Source organism: Gallus gallus, chromosome 4, assembly GCF_016699485.2.
Source record: "Gallus gallus isolate bGalGal1 chromosome 4, bGalGal1.mat.broiler.GRCg7b, whole genome shotgun sequence".
In the NCBI taxonomy this organism is placed as follows: Eukaryota; Metazoa; Chordata; class Aves; order Galliformes; family Phasianidae; genus Gallus; species Gallus gallus.
Window position 1 is genome coordinate 3152314 of NC_052535.1, and position 19150 is coordinate 3171463.

The following is a 19150-nucleotide window of genomic DNA, read 5'->3' on the forward strand; positions in this document are numbered from 1 at the left end:
GCTTTAAACACTGCTTACTAAAAAATCCCCAACATACATCGTCTAATATTCCACATAATTTTAAGACATTACTCAGAACTGACTACAAAAAAAACCCACGGTGACTCATGAAAACAGAGCTTCATTCATGCGATGACAGCAGAGGAGGGTGGCACTTGTTATATACGAGCACTTGAGCTATCCCATACACAGCCAAGCACAGCATATCACCACGAGCAGCCTCTCAGAGGTACAAATGAGAGCATTTCATAGAATGACTTTGATGGAAGGGATCTCAAAGCCCAGCCAGCCCCACTCCCACAATGAGCAGGTTGCCCCCCAGCAGATGAGGCTGCCCAGGGCCCCTTCCAGCCTGGTCCTTGAGTTCCACTGCTCTTTATGTTCCAGGGTAAGTAAAGTCTGAGGTTAGCCATTAGCCTTAAGAAATTTGCCTCCTGCACTCCGATTTCAGCTAGGCTTCCAAAACTGCAGACAGCTGGTGGGACAAATTCCAATCCCTACTAACTGCTTTTATCCAGATACTACTCTAATACAGGTACTGTAACTGCAAAATGAAAGTGTAGATCTTGAAATCTATGAGAAGGAAGCAGCTGCTTATTATCCAGTCACTGCTGGCACAAGATGCTGTGGTTGGTTTACTCTTCATCCAAACAGCCTTAGGAGACACCACCATACACCCCTATATCTACAGCTCTGGACTCAGGCAGAAAAGTTTTGTTACGGTATGGTCAAAAAAAACATAAGCAAGATCATTTTATACTGCATTACAGAAGAAAACAGCAGTCTTTGGGGAACCTTTGGTGCTTGCTTCTCAAACTAAGTGAGTAGACATTAATGTAATTATGAACACTTAAATGCAGAGGGAGATATAAGAAAAAGCCTCAAAGATTAATCTTATTGAGTGCTATGTTTAATCCACCACGCTCTGTCCAATGCTGATGACAAAGAATTCTTCTACTTTAATAGGGATAATGCACCCTGAAATTAATCTGTACATCGTGGTACTGTACCAACCCCTGGGTTATTCTCAAGGTTCAGACAAAACCACTGTCTTGACTTCTAACTGCCTCATAATGGTCAGACTGCACCTTAAGCATCGTCAGAATGGAGAGCAGCAAACCCTACTTGTAAGGAGTGCATCTCCTCACCTCCAGAACGCAGACAAGAGGATACACACATGCTATCCAAAAGGAGTTTCAACCACGACGACTGTTTTTCAGTTGAATAAAACACAAATGGAACACAGATTTCAAGGTTTTCAACTGCACCCTCTAAAATCCTGTAACTGAAGGAGGAAAAGAATGAGTAGCACATAACACTTGAACAGCAGAGCAACATTTTGCTATCTGTGCTTTGCACAGCACTAGAAGAGCATCCTCAAGGCAACAAGCATTGCCTGGCTGCACCCCAGTTCCACCAGCATTGCACTCCCACCTGCAATAATCTTGCACAGCTACACAGAATTAAGTTTATTTTTCTTCTTTTTTTTTATTAAGAGGAAGAACTGCTTTTGATTTTAACCAAAACAATTATTAAAACCTAAAGCTTACACATACATTTTGGTAGTGATCATAACTGGTCAACTGCATTAAGAATAAATATCAATGTTTCCAAAACTGACACCATAATACTGCTGCTTGATTCATCAAGCAAAGGACAAAATACAAACAGCATACTCCCAACAAGTCTATTAAGCTTTACATGGTTATCAGTAATACGTAGCACAATAAAATAAGCCGATTAAAACAATTTTCCCCAGATGATGCCCATATGACCGTGTTCATTAGGAAAAACACTTGTAACACGATGGGAAGTTCAGGAAAACCGTGGTGTTATTAGCCTTAGAGAAGCACTCAGCTACCATTTGTCAGCAGTGCACTGTATTTTGGAGCAGATAAAAGACCTCTGTACAATTTGCACAGCTGCACGCAAGCAGTAGTTGTCCAAGGAAAGAGTTAGGACAGTTTTTGTGGGGTTTCTTCCCCCCCCAGTCCTTAACAATAAAACGGACATGTCAGGCCAAAATAGGTTCTTAAAAGTAGGTCAAAAATACCCAGTCATGATCGCTTCTGCATTGGTTTCCTAGCAAATTAATCTACCCACACAGATATACGTAATGCGTATCCTGGAGACAGTGAGGCAGAGGAAGAAAACCAAATACATTCATGAGGTAGCTTAGACTGAATAACTGCAGTTAAAAGTTTTATTGAACAAAAGAAGGTAAAACGTGGTAGTCCAAGTTCACTGAGCAAAAGCAGCTCTCCTGCTGAAGCTGCACTTTGTGCTGAATAACCCTATTAACAGAGACTATACAGAGGACACGTTATGCAAGTTGGCTCAACAGCAAAGGAGAGAAGGTAGATTAAATTTCAACTGATGGAACAATTTGGTCAAATTCAGTGGCTTAAGTGAACGTTTCTAGCCCTTATCCACCTATATTCAGTACAAATGTACAACCAAACATACAGCTGCACCGAATTGCCATGTGTTATAGCATGTGCTCCCACACAAGAGGAAGCCAATTCCTGAAAAGACTCAAAAATACCCAAATACTTTAGACCGGTTGCTTGAAGCATCACTTAATTGACTCATGAAAAACAACTCCGTATGTTATAAAAAACTCCTGACCTCTACAAGGTCCACTTCCTGTATAGTACTGATCATTAAAATTATTTATTCCTTCCCTCTGCCTAAGGAACTTCATATGCTCTGAAAGAACCCACAGAATCAGGTGGGTCAACAGATATGTCAGAAATACTTGGAAAGGAGGGAGGTAGCTCAGGCCCTTTGGCCACCTTGGGACAGTTTACATTAATGTAGCCTACCTCCCTTTGTAATCTGCAGTTGAAAATGAACGGAAAAAGGATTTCAGTTATGAAATTTAGTGAAAGAATGCATTCGAAGTCTTCAAATTTAACTCATTGGGCTTCCAAATGAAGTTGCGAGGCACCTCACACCCAATACACAACATTAATAACGTACCTAATTCATACATTTCACAGACAGTATCTTCTCATCTGTTAAACGCTTGGCTCGGGTGAGTACAGGGTTTTCTCTGTTAACCACTTGACAAACATTCTAGGCCAAACAAACAGCACAAGTAATGTCAAAATCTTTTTTTTTTCCAGTAATTGTACCAAATGCTGTAGGCTAAGCCTAACAGAAACTACTGAAGGAAAGTAATAGACTCCATGATGCAGTGCAAAGGTGTTACTACAACATCGTAAGTCAAGGGATGCTTCTAAGGTGCTGAAAGAGGAGATTCTCTGGACGGTGACCCCGTATTGTCCTCCGGTGGGAAAACAGTAAGAGTGCAGGCTCGAATGCCACCAAGTGATTCTGGAAGGTCAAATACTTTATGCCACTCATCTTTTTCTGGGTCGTATTTCTGAACTATTTCCACCATACAGCGGTTATTCCAAGAATATCCTCCAACTACATAGATTTTATTTTCAAAGACAGCAACCCCAACATCACTTTGCCCACGTAACATGGCAGCAATTGGTGTCCACTGGTCTAGAGTTGTTGAGTAATATTCACAGCTTAGGACATCATCATAATCACTTGTTCCTCTAAAATGATTTCCACCAATAACATAGAGCTTGTCTCCTACAGTACACATGCAATGCAGACCTCTGACTGTCGTCATTGGAGCTTTCTGAGTCCATTTGTCTGTGTCAGGGTCAAAACACATCAGTTCCTTCTGGAAAGTGTCATGGGTAATTCCCCCTAAAAAATAAGACACACATTAGAATAGTGCTTACCCTAATAAGTAATAATTAAACAGCAAAAGCATATCTTTTAGTGAACTAATTCCATCTTACCTAAAATTTCTCCCCCCTGGCTTAGATTAGTATCACATACGCATTCCATTTCAAATTACATTTTAATGTACTTTGTTCCTTTAAATCTGAATATGGGAGCCATACATTATGCAGTACTTCATTAAATAAGATTATGACAGATTAAAAGAACAGAAACTTGTTACCCATTCTTCATTCTGGCAAAACTTGCTTTTTTTAACCATTTGTTCAGCTTGCTAGCATTGTTTCACACCATGAAGACAGAAGACCTTTTCTCTTCCAAGTTCTGATGCAATGATGTTACATTAAGTGGTCCTTACCACAGCTTTTCTGACAGAAATCTTTCAATAGTTTAAGCTGAGGACATTTCAGATAGCCTCATAGTAATACGTGCCCATGGTTCTGTATATTTTCACCTTCTTAGTGGTTCCCTGCAAAGGCTTCTGGAGAAGCTTCAGAGAAAATGGTGGGATGATTTCCCATCAGTGGATGAAGCATCCCCATCATCCTGCATCCTGCCCTGCCTATTGATCATGCAATCAAACTCAGTAGCCTTATTGGCTATGGTTCATTTCAGATTGTAATACAACTATCTGAGGTGCTGAAAAATAGACAGAGAACACTGCCACTGAGCAACCTCCTGCTGCGCTAACCACTCAGCACTGAGTTATGATCCTTGGATTAACTGACAGATTGCACAGCGTCTAGAGGCATCATCTGAGAAAGTACTTAGAGAGTAAAAAGTAACTACAGGAAAAACAGAGGGACTGCAAAACCCTGACACTTCTTGACAGCCATGGTAGTGACAGGGCTTGGTGGCCTGTCAGAGAGCAGAGGCCTTAATGTAGTGATGAAGAACTGACAAAGAATCAATTCTTCCTGTTTTCATCCTTAAAGTGTCCCAACTCATGGGGAGAACTGAGGGTATAGGAAAAGAAAAACGTGGGAAGTATACAGCATTGATATGAACAGTCACATTAGGGAGTACACACACACTGCCTGCAGTAAGACAAGCAGAACAAGAAAAAGCACAGAGAGCAGCACAATGCTTACAAGCTAGCTCGATGGATTTAAGCACAGAAAGAAGCATGAAGCTGTACCTTATGGTAAAACTTGAAACAAATTCCTCCTTTTCTACTAGCACAAAGCCCCTTCCATGCAAATTATCCAAGAATCAACCGGCCTCAGTGGATCACCCCACAGCTGTCTACAGGTGGATAATCTTTCCCATTTTCTGCCCAGAATTTCAGCTTAGAAATTAGAAGATACTCCTTAAAACTGCAACAGAACATATAGGGGACTACACCCTCCTTTCACCTTCTGTGATCACAGAAAGGACCTGTGGATGACACCAGACACTAACCTACAGGGATATATTTGGATCAGCGAGCAAAAACATAGGTTCAGGGTCTAGTTTTGCCCATTAATGGTGAAAAAGATCACTGCTAGCTTTATTCCAACTTGATCACCAAGACTGAGACCGAACCTTCTTTAGGAAGTAAGCACATACCAGGCTTTAGAAAACCTACTTCCCCAGTTCAGGGAGAAAATGAAATGAAGCTCTAACCTGGGTGATACAAGACTAGGTATGTTGCACTGAAAGACTACTGAAAGCACAGACATCATTTGTAAACTGTGATTAACGTCAGAACTTCTCCCTTTGTGTCAGCTCAATAAAGGCAGATGTCTGCCTTCAAAACACCAAAATTCCCAATACTTTCCAAAATATATCAGTAAGGCTGTGTTTAATGGTCATTTGTTTAATGGTTATTGCCACATTAGTGCCACAAAAGAGATGTTCTGATAGCTTAAGTGAATAATTGCTCTGCAATTCGAAGCTGTTATTATCTAAATGTGCAATATTATCAGAAATCACTTCCTGGAACTCCACAGTATATATGCCATTTGTTTGGCTTCATACAGACGTGTGTCGCCAGGTTGTATCACAGCAAACACACTGCAAAAAAACACTAACTCATCATTTCCCATGAAATGGGAGAAGTCAGATAAGTAATTGTTTCATAGAAAGAACACAACTCCATGAGATTACCTGAAATGTACATTAAGCCTCCATATACAGTTCCAGCATGGCCATAGTGGGGTTCATTCATTTTTGCAACGTAGCTCCATTCGTTCATTCTAGGATTGTAGCATTCCACAGTGGCTGTTTAAAACAAATGAGAATATAAATGCTGAATCTAACACGGTAATTTGGCTTTCAGTATAGCAGCAGCGGCATTAATATATTCATAAATGCAGGAAGTATTAATAGGAAACATTGTATAGCTGAGAGTTAAGGGAATTAGTGAATATTATGTATAGAGACAATACAGAAAAGCCTCAAGCGTCATCCCAATGGAACAAAAAGGAAGAAAATCTTGCATTCTTGCCTTTCATTCATCCCTTTCCCATTCCAATTGGACACATAACCTGCCCCAGCTAATCAACCCTATCAGAAGTAGAGTTTTGGGACAGCAGAGAAAACAGTGGCCAAGCTGGGTGCATCCAGTTGTTCTGCTCCTGCCTCTTGGAGAGTTTCCTCCAGTGTCTGCTGGAGAGTGACAGAGAACCCGAGCAAGCTGTAGAGATTGGCAGCTTGAATAGCACCCTACGACCAGAGGGCTAAGAGATCCTGAAAATACAGCGACCTTCCAAGTACAAAGCAATTACCAATAATTGTGTTGTCTTAGAATTATTCAATCTCTTTTTAAATAATTAAAATTAAGAATCAGATTCTAATGCTTATTAAATAATGCATAAAAGAGTTGTTTGTGGACTACGCATACAAAATGCAATCTGTAGCATTTTGCTTGCTCCAGAACAAGCTTTCGTTCAATCAGGTGTAGAAAATTTCAGGCAGCTATATAGAATCAGCAGTGGTGACTGACAGTGTAGGATTCCCTATCAAAGAACAGAGAAGCTGATATTCTTGACATTATAAAGGCAGAAACTCATTACAGCATCACTATAAGGCTGCACACCAATATATTAGTGAAGCACACCAATCAGGTCAATAACCCTGATATGTTGACTACAAGATACCTCACCCTAAACTGCTGATCTGTCTTAAAGAAACCCTTTGAAGCATTTTGGAAGAGATAAGTTAAACCACAGCCTCAGATTATCTCCAAAAGAACCCTAGTCAAGGAAAATTTAGTAAAGTGTGTATTAGTGGTCTTCTTTTAATCCCTCACTGAGCACTCCCCTATCACCCAGCCCTCTTCTTACACAACAGCCCCATCTCAGCCACTGGAAATCCGTCTTTCACATTACATACACACAGACAGTTAAAAAAGTGCATGAGTGAAGGGAAGAAGAGGCATTCAAGCATTCTTCTGCAAAAAAAAAAACCTTAAAGTCATGCTTTATTTTCACTCAAAGTCCAAAATCTCTCCTTACAAAGCTTGTTTTTTCTTCCCCATTTAATCTCCTGTAGACTTGTTACCTCCATCAGGGATTTACACTGCCATCATGTCAGCAGGGCAGAAGACAGAACCTTACCCCGTTGGAAGTACATACAAAAAACACAACTCCATAAATTGGGTGTAAACTCAGTATCTCAATCAGAACTGCATTTAAGCAGTGGGATCCTGGTACCACGTGCAGTATCTGCCCAACTCTCAAACGTTTCCAATCTCTTTCTTGTGTAAATGCATTCATCCGTCTCAATAGTCTTTTCTGAAGAGGAAAGCTCCTTTATACTCTGTTCTACTTAGCAATCAGAAAAGTGAAGATATGCAGAAATTGCAAGAATAGAAAGAGATCAGACATGCAAGTAATTATAGGTGTCCCAGTTCTACCCTGACAGCAGACCCTTCCGACCTCCTGCTAGCTGCCATGGTGCACCAAAACCATCACTTGCCTTCACAGAAACAAAGGCATCCTATTCCCCACAGTGCTCACACTTCATGCTGAGGTGAGGAACTTAATACAGTTATAGAGGCAGGAAAAGCAGAGTATAAATAAAAATCATGAAGCCATCAGCAACCAGGAAATGGCAGTGCAACAAGGCATTCAGCAGTGGGCAACTGTTTCTCTCAACTGGCTTGAAGTTCTATTTGAGAGAATCTTGAGTCAAAAGGCCACTTTGAGACACAAAGAGAAAATTAGAGATGCAAAAATGGGTACACATCACTCTGCTGGCATCACCGCTGCCACACAGTAAAGACATCAGCTCTCTGAGGAAAGATGCTGTTGAGTTCAAGATCCCTCAACTCCAATGAGGCTACAAAACTCCCACCCATACACATAAAGATCTGCTTGATGAAATTTCAGACAAACCATCCAAGCTCAAATCTCACATGCACTGCACACTACAACCACGCTGATTACTTCTGAGCTGAGAAAAGCCTACTGTTCTGCTTGGGTTTTCTGCACAGTTGTGGTCCTGTTTCCCAGCAAGGTCATTCCATCTTTGCTTTAATGCTATCTCCCACTGCGTTGAAAGGTGAAAAACACTCCAGCTATTACTTAAAGGTGCCGTTGTTTTAAGAGAGAATTCTGTATATCATCTCTGGATTGAACACAGAACTGCTCACTCAAAAAATAACAGATACTGAACCAAAGTGCATACATTTTTATAGGATGAGACAGATGGATTCATTTCCCAACAGCGTGAGTTATTCAAATCAGGCTTTATGTTTTAACAGTGAAACTCCTGCTCTGGTCATTACCAATAACACAGGGAAGACAGGTCTCATTTTAAAGGACACAAAGCTTTGGCAGTCCCAGGGGATGCTCAGTCTGCCCTCGCTTTATTTTGCCATCTGTGATGCTATTCAAGGATATACAGATACCAACCACTTCTGTCACTAGCTTCTAAAGGGTCTTGAGGTTTATTACAGCAGCACACTTCAGCAACTCTGAACAGTGTCCAAACGTGTGGAATTTCCATGTAACCATATTTCCTATAACACAACTTGCTGTTGTAGAACTCAAAGCTTACTTGGTTAAGCTGAACAGAGCCCTAAGTAATTTGGTTCCTAGCACGGTGAGAAGCTGCCTCAAAATAAGCTTTTGAGATCAAGGCCAGGCTGGATGTGGCTCTGGGCAGCCTGGTCTGCTGGTTGGCGACCCTGCACACAGCAGGGGGTTGAAATGAGGTGATCATTGTGGTCCTTTTCAACCCAGGCCATTCTATCATCCTTTGGTTCTCACTTTGGTTTGGTGTTTACAGGACTACATAGGCAGCAAACAGCCCAATAGGGTAACAATGCAGATTTTTCTTCTTACTCAACAACATACATAAAAATACGTATTATATGTACATTTATGCTGTGTTTTTTATTATTACAAAAATCAAGATGTTGCTTGAGCTCAGAGTTAAGCATCACAGGGGCTACCTGGAAAATAAATGCCTTCCCAGTTACTGGGCAAGGGGTCAGGACAAAGCATAGCTGTTCTTACCTAAACTATGAGTAGCCTTCTGCCTTTATTGCAGCATGATGAAACTGTAGTTCAAACACAGCCAAAAATCCCCCAAAGCACTTAGGAGAATTTCACACAGAATGCCCGACTTCACTGAAGTCAAGCAACAGCAGAGCCTGAAACCATCAGGAAAACACCAACTGCAAAGTTCCCTATGCAAGGGGGCAGCTTCTGCCAGCATCAGGAACAAGTGAGCTCTTTCAGAAACAAAAACATACTTTTACTTCGAGAGGAAACTAGAATCCTGTGTTCTACACAACTAGAAGTGCCATACAAGCACTGCTTCTGAGCATCTTTGTGACCGTATGCAGTCTGCCTGCTTTCCCAAGAAGCCTTTCCTCTTGCATGCCTGGTTTCTCCAAGCTGCTCCTCTCTCTGTGCCTTCTGCCCTGCTTTGACACTTGAAAAGAACAAATCAGAACTACACACAGTCCTCCTAGGACTGGCACATGCTTGGAAGTTTGAATTACAGTGTTTGAAATGTGCTGAATTCATAAGACATTCACCATACACTGTCGCATCCACCGCATCCACCCCTGTTTACTCATCCTTATCACTGAGCCCCATTTTTCTCAGTGCCATGCATTGTTGAACAGCAGCAATTTGTTACTGCTAAAGCACATACTGCTGAGGTAGGAAGTGATATTTACAACGCTGTCCTCAGAAGACTGACTGCTTGAAAACTGAGGAAGACTTGCTGTAGAGCCTCAAATAAAGTAAAATCTTTATTCCAGGACTTTGTCAGGAGGTAAAAAAAAAAGAAATTCATTTTGGCAACTTGAATCCTTTGGCCATTTTCCATAAGAGGTGATCTTCTGGAAAGCTGAATTGAGGTTTCTGTAATTTTTCCTCTTACAACAGATTGAAATTAGTTTGAACCCAAGGGCAAGTTCCTTAATACCTGTCCAACACACACCTGACCTTCTCTGGTATGAAAGCTTGAAGTTTTTCTCCTCTGATGAGGATGGAAAGTTTAAGCTGGATTTCATCTTTCAGCTGTCAAGGTTTATGAAAGAAACATGAAAATGAAAAGTGACTTGCCTCACAATTAACAAGAAAAGAAACCAAAGCCCTGAATCAAAGCATGAGACAGCTACAATGCTTAGCATTTATGGAGTGCTCTTCCCACAATGATCCAATGACATTTCCCAGCTCTGTGAGGAAATCACTGCAGTATTTTAATGATATCTTTACAGAATTGTTTTAAACAAGTGATAGATTTCGTGTTTCAAAGTTGCAGAAAAGTTGAGGTCAGCAGAATGATACTGCAGGATCAGACCTAAGAAAAACACTGCACTAAAGGCTTGCTTTAAGCACTGCTTGCAGTGGCTCAGTAACAGCCAAACAACATTTCCACTGACATTTGTACCAACTGCATAGAATAGGGTTATAAAATACTTAAGGTAAGTAATCCGGCTGGCTGCTATTAATTAATATCAGCAGAAAACAGCTCAATTAATGTCAGGTTTTCTGACATTCAAGGCAAGGATAAATACACATGAGCTTACACAACTCTTACAGGGTAAGGTAAAGGGACATGTAAGGAAAGCTATGAGAACCTCCCGATTTACAAAGGAACACTGGTAAAGAAAATGAATTTTTGCCAACTATTTTCCAATGAATGTTTTTCAGGAAGCATTCTGAAATCTCATTTCAAGGAGATGGGATTCTAAACCCCAAGCAGCACCAGCCCTGCATTGGGTCATGCTAGCAGAATGCATTGATTCCTAAAAGCTTGCAGTAAGATCATAGAACAGTGTTATCTGAATAGATGAGATGCACTAGTTAAAAAAAAATTATGAGCTGCTACCGAACAAATTCACTTTCATATTGTTTCAAATAAATATCTACACGTATTTATAAAAAGCAGAGCTTAGCAGCTACTACAGAAATAAGGCAGCTGAGTATTGGGATTAAGCAGCAAACAGAATAATGAAATGTTACATCCATATTAGATATATTACTATGCTAAAATGCCAAGCATAATCACTGTGACATTCCAATTTTAAAGCACTGAGACAAATTTACAATCGAGTGTATGGTCCCTAAACTTTAACAGTATCACTTTGGAAGATCCAGTGGGTTCATGTGGGCCATCCACTATTGATTTTTTAATTAAAAGTTACCATGTAACTTTAAATTTAAAGTTAGAGGAGTAATATTAAGAATCTTTTAGCAAGGAGAGAGATGAAGGAGGCAACAAGACAGTCATCTGTGCTAACGGTACATTACCTGTGTCATCACAAGACCAGAGGCAAAGAAAAGTTTAACATTCTAAGTGGTTTAAAAAGCACAGCATGTCAGCACATCATCTCATTAGCCTGTCTTAAAAGAAAGCCTAACTAGCATTTCAAAATGACTGCTCCAGGAAACGTGCTCCTTTTAAAACACAGCCTTCCTGCAACAGTGAGTTTCAGTTGGAAAGATGCATCTTCCTCTACAGCAAGAGCTGGTTTGGTTTCTCAGCTCAACCAATTGTCTTTTACACAGCTGTGCATACTCATTTCATACATATTATTTTACATGTAGATGACAAAGGTGAAGAGATTGGATATTTTGCATCAGGACACGAGATACAGGTACCTTTAATTTTTGTCTGTATGGAAGTCCTTCTAAAACAGCTAACTGCAATTGAGACAAGTTTACCTATGCATTTCCGGGATTGCCAGACAGAAGCTGCACGCCAACAAACTCAATTCTCTCTCCCCCCATTCATGGGGCAGCGCAGTAGTTCAAGGCCTGAAAAGAAAGGCAAGGAGTCATACTTGCAGTGCTTACCTAGCTCACCCGCTGCATTCCGGCCACCAACTGCATACAAATGTCCTTTGAGGGCACTTAGGTGGAAGAAGGTGCGCTTCTCATTTAAAGAGGCGACTTGCATCCACTTGTTATAGCGGGGGTCGAATCTGAAGACTGTGTCAACTGCTGTCTTTCCTTTTGTGTCGTAATTGCTCTGGCCACCAACTACATAAAGGAAGTTTCCAATGACAGCAATGCCATGCTGGTACCTCGGTGCATCCATGGGAGCTAACGATTTCCATTCGTGGGCTTTTTCATCATACATCCGTAGTTCTTTGCTGACAACCAGCTGCTGCCTCAGCACTCCCCCCAACGTTACCAAGTGAGTGCTGTCTGATCGAATGGCAGTCCTCTCCGACTGCATAACGGGTTGCATGTATGGCATCATTTGGTAGTTGCTGGCTTCCAAAAGCAGGTTTACACAGGTGTTGTCAGTTCTCATGAAGTCCACTGTTTGAACGTAGTTAATAAGATCCTGGGGTGTCATCAAAGGAAATCTGATGTTCTTCATTAGCTTTGCAGCATACTCCATTCGAGGCTCTTCAAACCGCAGCCAGCGACAAGCCGCCTTGAAGAGTTCAAGTTCAGTGCAGTGCTTAAGGCTATTACTTGAAAGCACAAAGGCAAGACGTTCAAAGGGGAGTTTCACAAATTCACCAGTACTTAATAATGCAGGGAAGTTCTTTAGGATGAAATTATTAACATATTTATCCACTTCTGTGAGATTGTATGTGTTGGCAATTCGCCCAACCTCAACACAGTTTTCCAAGGAAACCTAATGAGGAAACAGAAAGAGGAGTCAAAACACGTTCTTAATTTGGTGTCTAAATGATGATGTTGAATTTAGTGAATGCTATAGAATCCACAGTATTTTCATCATTTCACAACGCTCAGGGTGATTTTCACATGAGCAAAAACATACAGTTGATGTATATATTCATGACAAGGGGAGAGCTAATGTCAGATGCATTACAAAATGATGATACACAGCAATTACACAGCTCTTCACCTTTGAAATGCTGTGCAAATGTCTTTGTAAGAAAGAAACATGGAAAATACAGTTAAAGCAAAGTTGATTAGCCTAAGGTTACAGAGAATTATGTAAAAGTAGGGCTTGCCATTAGGCACTTTTAACCTCATTAAACTTCTATTGTCATAATCCCTTTTCCCCCATGAAAGGTTGGGACCTGATGATCTTTTGAGGTCCCTTCCAACCTACAAAGTACTGATTCCATGATGCAGCCAAGCAGAATGGCACAGTTACCTCTCCAACGCTGCGTGTTATGGACAATTTATTTATTTACAGGGTTCAATCCCATACATATATTCCTTAGAAATGAATATAACTGCATCTTTGCATCTCTAGTAAATGAGGTTGGGTCTTACATTCAAATTACAGACAGGGCATACTCGAACATAACACAAAGTTAGGAGTCTTAGATAACCAACATAGGATTTCCCCTAGAAATAACCAATGCATGAAATCCTTTAGCGTGGATCATATGCTGACTGCATTCAATACTGAAGTGACCATATCTTGGTATCCACATATTTTCCCGTGCTGCTGTATCTGCCTTTCTTATATCCTTCTTTCACTTCAGGATCCAAGACAGAGAAAAAAAAGACAGGAAGGGTGGGACGGAACCAAGCAAGACTGCAGCAAACGCACTCATTTCAGTTCTGCAAAACCTACATTACATAGGCCAAGCAAGCCCATTTCCAGACACTTCTTGTTGAAGAACTGCACCTCCTTTTTGCATTCAATATTCTACCTAAACCTCTTTCAAACAGGCTTTACAGTCTCCTTACAGACCAAGCCAACAGCATGTCCAACCCCACTCCACACTGACACTTACCACAGCTTTAGGATTATCACTTTTATAATTCCAGAAGAATTTAAACTTCTAAATCTCGTAGTTATTTAAAAAAAATGGTTGTAAGGTTGAAGACTGACTCAAAAACATTCAAACACGTTCTGGTCATGACAGAGATTACATTTTATCACTACACGACTTCAATCTATCGTTAACCTTTAATAACAGGCAATTCCAAAAGTTAATGAGTATGGGAAAAGCAGACTTCTTTAATCACTAGAAACTCATCTAACTTATACTAGAATTGAGATCTGCAGCCAGTAAGTCTTATTCACAACCCTCAAACACCTTCCTAGAATCAAAGGTTCCAATATCTCATTCTTATCTCTAATAGAAATCAATCAAGCCCTGTCTACAAGATGAATGTGTGGCAGACTGTCAGCATTTTTATTATACAACATCCATGCAGTACATACACAAATCATTATTGAATTAGAAGACCGCACTATTTATACCAAAATATCATCTTATCAGCTAGCAATACTTACAAATCATTCTGTTACTCAATAAACATTTTGGTCTGCCTTCCAACTACTATTGAGATGCTATCAAATCTCTGCATTTCCTTTAAGGGTTTTGTAATATACATAAATTAAACAGAAGTAACAGCAGACTGTAAATTAAGCAAATGAAACTGGACACATTTACTCCTAAAATTTCATTCAAGATCAATAATATAAATAAAACAATAGAAAAATGACCCCTTAGCAAACTGATTACACCTGTAGCACAACTTAACTCCTGCTGTAATGTTATGGCATTTAAAAACTTACATTGCAATACACCTACTGGCATCCAACTATAGAGACAGCATTTTCTCCATGTCAAGGTAAGTAGAAACATATTACTGCATATACGTAAAAGACATGCTTGAAGAAGGAAGATCAAGCAAAAAAGGGGACAGAATTGCATAGCATTGGTACCAGGCATTAACGTAGCAATGAAATATTTACATACACAGCAGAATGCATGTCAGTTATCAAGTGCACAACATGTAAGACTATTCTAGGCTTGTCCCAGTGCTTGCAGCTTGTTGATGTACCACAACTAAGTTACATGGGAAATCTATGCAATTGAATATATTCCTGGAATGTCTGCACTTGAGAAATTTATTGACATATCACACATCGTTAATGACATGAGTATCACATCAGCAGTTTCCAGTGCCCCCTGACTTCTCATAAAATCTATGCTATTCTGCTTTAATTAACCTAATAGGATGGACAGGAATCAGGGAATTTTTTTTTTGTATTGCATTTGCAAATCCTCCCCATTATGCTCATGAAATGATGTACTTTTTTGGCTTATCAATAAACCTACCACTCAAGTCTGGGTATCATATTTAGTATTTCCTTAAAGTTTACTTTCCTCACTGAAAGTACTATTATCAGCTTCACTCTGGTCTATGATAACATATCACGCTAAATTAAATTGCAAAAAGTCTTCTAACCAAAAATACATACACTAGGGACTCCGAAGTCCTGAGTTGAAAACTTTCAGAATAAAATGCAATAGTTACACAAATACACAAAGTTGGACAGGTTAAGTTACAATAAAGGTATTTGAATAAATTACTTGTTTATTATTTTCCAAATAAGAAGTGTGACTTATGCTATGATACTTATGAGAGGTGCAGAAATTGTTCTCTGCGGGAGTCAGTCAATCAGGAGCTCATCAAGAAACAGAAGGAACTGCTACTTCTGGCCATCCTACTGAAGTGAATGGGAGGAAGGGGAAACATCAGACAAAGAATGCAACTGTTTGTACAATCTATCCAGTAAACAGCAAAGGTATACACAGAAACAGCTAAAAGCCTTAAGTGAGCAAACACTGAAATGGCTTCGTATGGTGCTGAGAATTTCGGGTAGGTGCTGTTTTAGCCAGGCATTGGTTACTGTGCAGAGCCACTTGGTCATGTTACTCATTGTTAATTGCTCATTATACAGCAGAAGTTCCAGAAAATATTTTTAAAATGTCAACCCAGCACTACATTGCCATAGCCTGACAAAATAAGCACTAACACAGAAGTGCTTTCTTTAGAAAGCAGCTGACTTAATTCTTCGGAATTCGAAAACAGTCACTTCAAGCTCTTGTATAAACTTAATGGTAAAATACTGCAAAACTGGATATGGAGCAAAACGGTTAGAAGTCTGTGCACCCCACAGAACAACAGTAGAAAAGGCTGATTTCTGGTGCCTGGCAGAACCAGCCCCAGCATCAGGTCCCACTCTCCCACAGAGCTGAGACCATCCTGAAAGCAGACAGATGAGGAGCCCTATGGTACTGCATCATCTCAAACTAAAAGACAGTTTTTGAAACAGATCAATATAGAAATGTTTATACATGGCTGAAAGAACTGAAATCCCCTTAGATATCAAGATAAATCAAAGCATTTAAGAAAATACTGCAAGATCAAAGACCTCTCCAACACTGTGTATGGAGGAACCTTCAGAAAAAGAGCATTCAAACTATATATAATGTCCCAAATAAAGCAATTTAAGATGAAAGTAGCAATTTCCCTAAGAAAGCAAGCTCACAGTAGCTGCCCTGCCCCAACAGTGCAAAGAGCCAAAGTGGAAACAGGACAGAGCAGAAAGTAGCAAACAAGCCCTGGAAGCCAAGAATTAGTTGTGGCACCGCTCCCATTAAAGGGAGGCTGCTCCAAATCACTGATTTGGATCTACGAACACCAAGCCCTTAATTCAACTTGGTGATTTATAGAAATGTAAGCCCTACAGAGGCACACTGCCTCATTTGGGAAGGTGAAAATAACCTGAGCAATGCGGAATAGATTGTATGGGATTGACATGTATTGATTAAGTATTATGGCAACTCTGAGAACTGGGCAACTAGAAAGCATGCCAAGATTCAACACAAAATAGTAGTGTTACAGAGCCTAGATGCATCTTACACTTCTCTCATGGAATACGTCTCTTTCAGTGGCATTTTTGAGTCATCCTATTTACTCAGGAGAGAGAACACACTTTTGAATCTGTACACTGAAAACCAGTGCTCCTTAATTTCTTATTAAGAATTACAAGAGATTCAATTAGTATTTTAATTCACATAGAACACACCACATTATTGTCCAGATAAAGGGTGGGGTATTTTCTTGTCATATCTTTTTCCCTGCCCATGAAGACAGAACTCTGGACAAAACTTGCATGAGAAGGTGAGCACTTCAGGAGATGAATCTTTAATAGGTGCCATCTTCTTGTAGGAAAAAAGAGGTTTTTGTTTTCATAATATAGAGAAAATAGCAAGAACTGCTCAGACGTTCAGCCTGAATGGAGCACAGCACTCTTCAAAGCACAGATAGAAAACAGAGGATGCTGTTGTTACCAGTGCCCCTCCCACACGGGGGGCACGACATGAGATTTTAATCTGTTATAGACAACACAATACCAAACTGTAAATATATGGCATTGCAACTGCAGCCTGCTAGTTTGAAGGGCAAACTTTTTGTCTGCTCCAACTGCAGAAAAGTATCTGTGCGACAAGCCCCCAAATATTCCTCTTTTAACAAACATTAACAGCAAATGAGATAGTTGCTACTTTAGGGGCTGTTCTCTGCTTACCAAAGCACTTCATTTGTTCATTGTTAAGTACCCCAGTAGCCATTCAGGGCCATTTTCAGTTCTAACAAAACATGGAAATCAACATAAAATTTTGGTAGCTCTCTTTAACACAACCAACATTTCTGTAGCATCTTTGTATTTTAGTAATCCCTTTAGAGGATATATCTTAAGGACAAACCATTGGACTTGATGTCTACAAGAATAATCATGTAGAGGTCTCCATGACAGTTGCTACTACAGTAAGCATCACTCCACAAAAATAAAAAGGCTTTGAGAAAGTATATTAACAGGCTACAACAGCCAGCTCTACTTTTTTGTGTTCAAGTTTAAGCAGCAAAGTAGCTTTTTTAATGAAAGGATATGGAATATGAGGGCAAGAACTAAGAAATAAAGTAAGGAATCTGAAAACTATAATACCACTACTATCATTACTGCAACCAATGGAAGGATTTAAATGTGATAAATGTTTTCAGTGTGAGAGTGATATAAATAATACACAAAAAAATCTGCAATAAAGTTTAAAAGTTATCCTGTGAATTCAAGTTATAAATAATGGTGAAACAGAATTCAACTGTTATAATGGCACTGTTTTTGATTTAAAACTTAAACAAGTCTTTGTAAGTGTGAACAACAAACAGTAAGTCTTACCCCAGAGATAAGAAACACTTTACAGAAGTCCAAAACAGGTAAAATCTGCAAAAAACTGGCAGCTTCCAGAGTGTCCTGAAGGTTGTCCATGTTAAGGGAAAGCTTTGCAGTATAAATGAAATCAATGATCTTCTTCAGGCCTATTTTGTTGACGCCATGAAGTTTGATGCACATTAAGTCCTGTTCCTTCATTCCTCCTGAGAAAGACACGCAGTTCAGTTTATAAGGTGGCTTTCATAGGATTTGAATGATTTCACAAACTTGTACCAACAGCAAAATAAAATCACCTGTGAACATCGCCTTGAAGTAGTCACTTGCAGAAGCCATCATTGCTCTGTGGACAGGAAATACCTCATCACCATCTCCTGGAACAAGGGTCACATCGCACAGCAAACCTTCCACTCGCAGCTGGTCAAAGCCCTGCAAGGAAAGCACAGTGCAGAGCAGCCGTTTGAATTGAGAGGGGAACAGGAATTAATTTCTCCTTTCCTTATGTAAATCCTAGTTTTATTTTATTTACATATGTATTGTAGTACTAAAAAAAAATCACTGAGGAATAAGCTGTCATTTTACAATAATTATATCTAATATATTCAATGAGAATTATTTACTGAAAGCTTAACCAGAACATTTTCTCTTAGAGGCTGAAGAATACTAAGTACCCTGTGCCTCAGAAATTTGCTTTATTCAGTTAATTAAGTCACTTCCAGGAAGGAATTTGTTTTGAAAACATGCATTCCAGCAATTATTTGAAGGCAGGCGCTCGTATTTTTTTGACCTATGCATTTCAGACATGTGCACTCTAGATACAAATCTGTTCCATGCCACTTTAAGTGTTCCACAAATTAAGAGGCTGTAAAATACCAAGGCTCGAAAGGAAAGCTGCTATGTGGTTCATTGCTTATCAAATTTGTTAGTAAAGCTTACAAGGCAAAAACTATGAAAAGAGCTGGTCTATTCCAAGTTATTCATAATAGTCAACTGTAATAGAAAAGGAAGTTGTCTGCAGCAGCACCTTGAA

General features: G+C 39.7%; 1 protein-coding gene across 10 annotated transcripts in view; it reads right to left on the minus strand.

Annotated features, from left to right (window-relative positions):
• Window positions 1–1463: 1463 nt before the first annotated feature.
• Window positions 1464–19150, minus strand: part of KLHL9 (kelch like family member 9) — a 68318-nt gene continuing 50631 nt past the window's right edge. For all 10 annotated transcript variants that reach the window (XM_015278242.4, XM_046939998.1, XM_046939995.1 and 7 more), the window contains 5 exons: window positions 18417–18549; window positions 18130–18326; window positions 12009–12804; window positions 5854–5967; window positions 1464–3729 (listed from right to left, as the gene is read on the minus strand). In XM_015278242.4, coding sequence (XP_015133728.1) covers window positions 3242–3729; window positions 5854–5967; window positions 12009–12804; window positions 18130–18326; window positions 18417–18549 — 1728 coding nt within the window. In that variant the 3' untranslated portion in view covers window positions 1464–3241. The remainder of the gene's footprint in view (window positions 3730–5853; window positions 5968–12008; window positions 12805–18129; window positions 18327–18416; window positions 18550–19150) is intronic.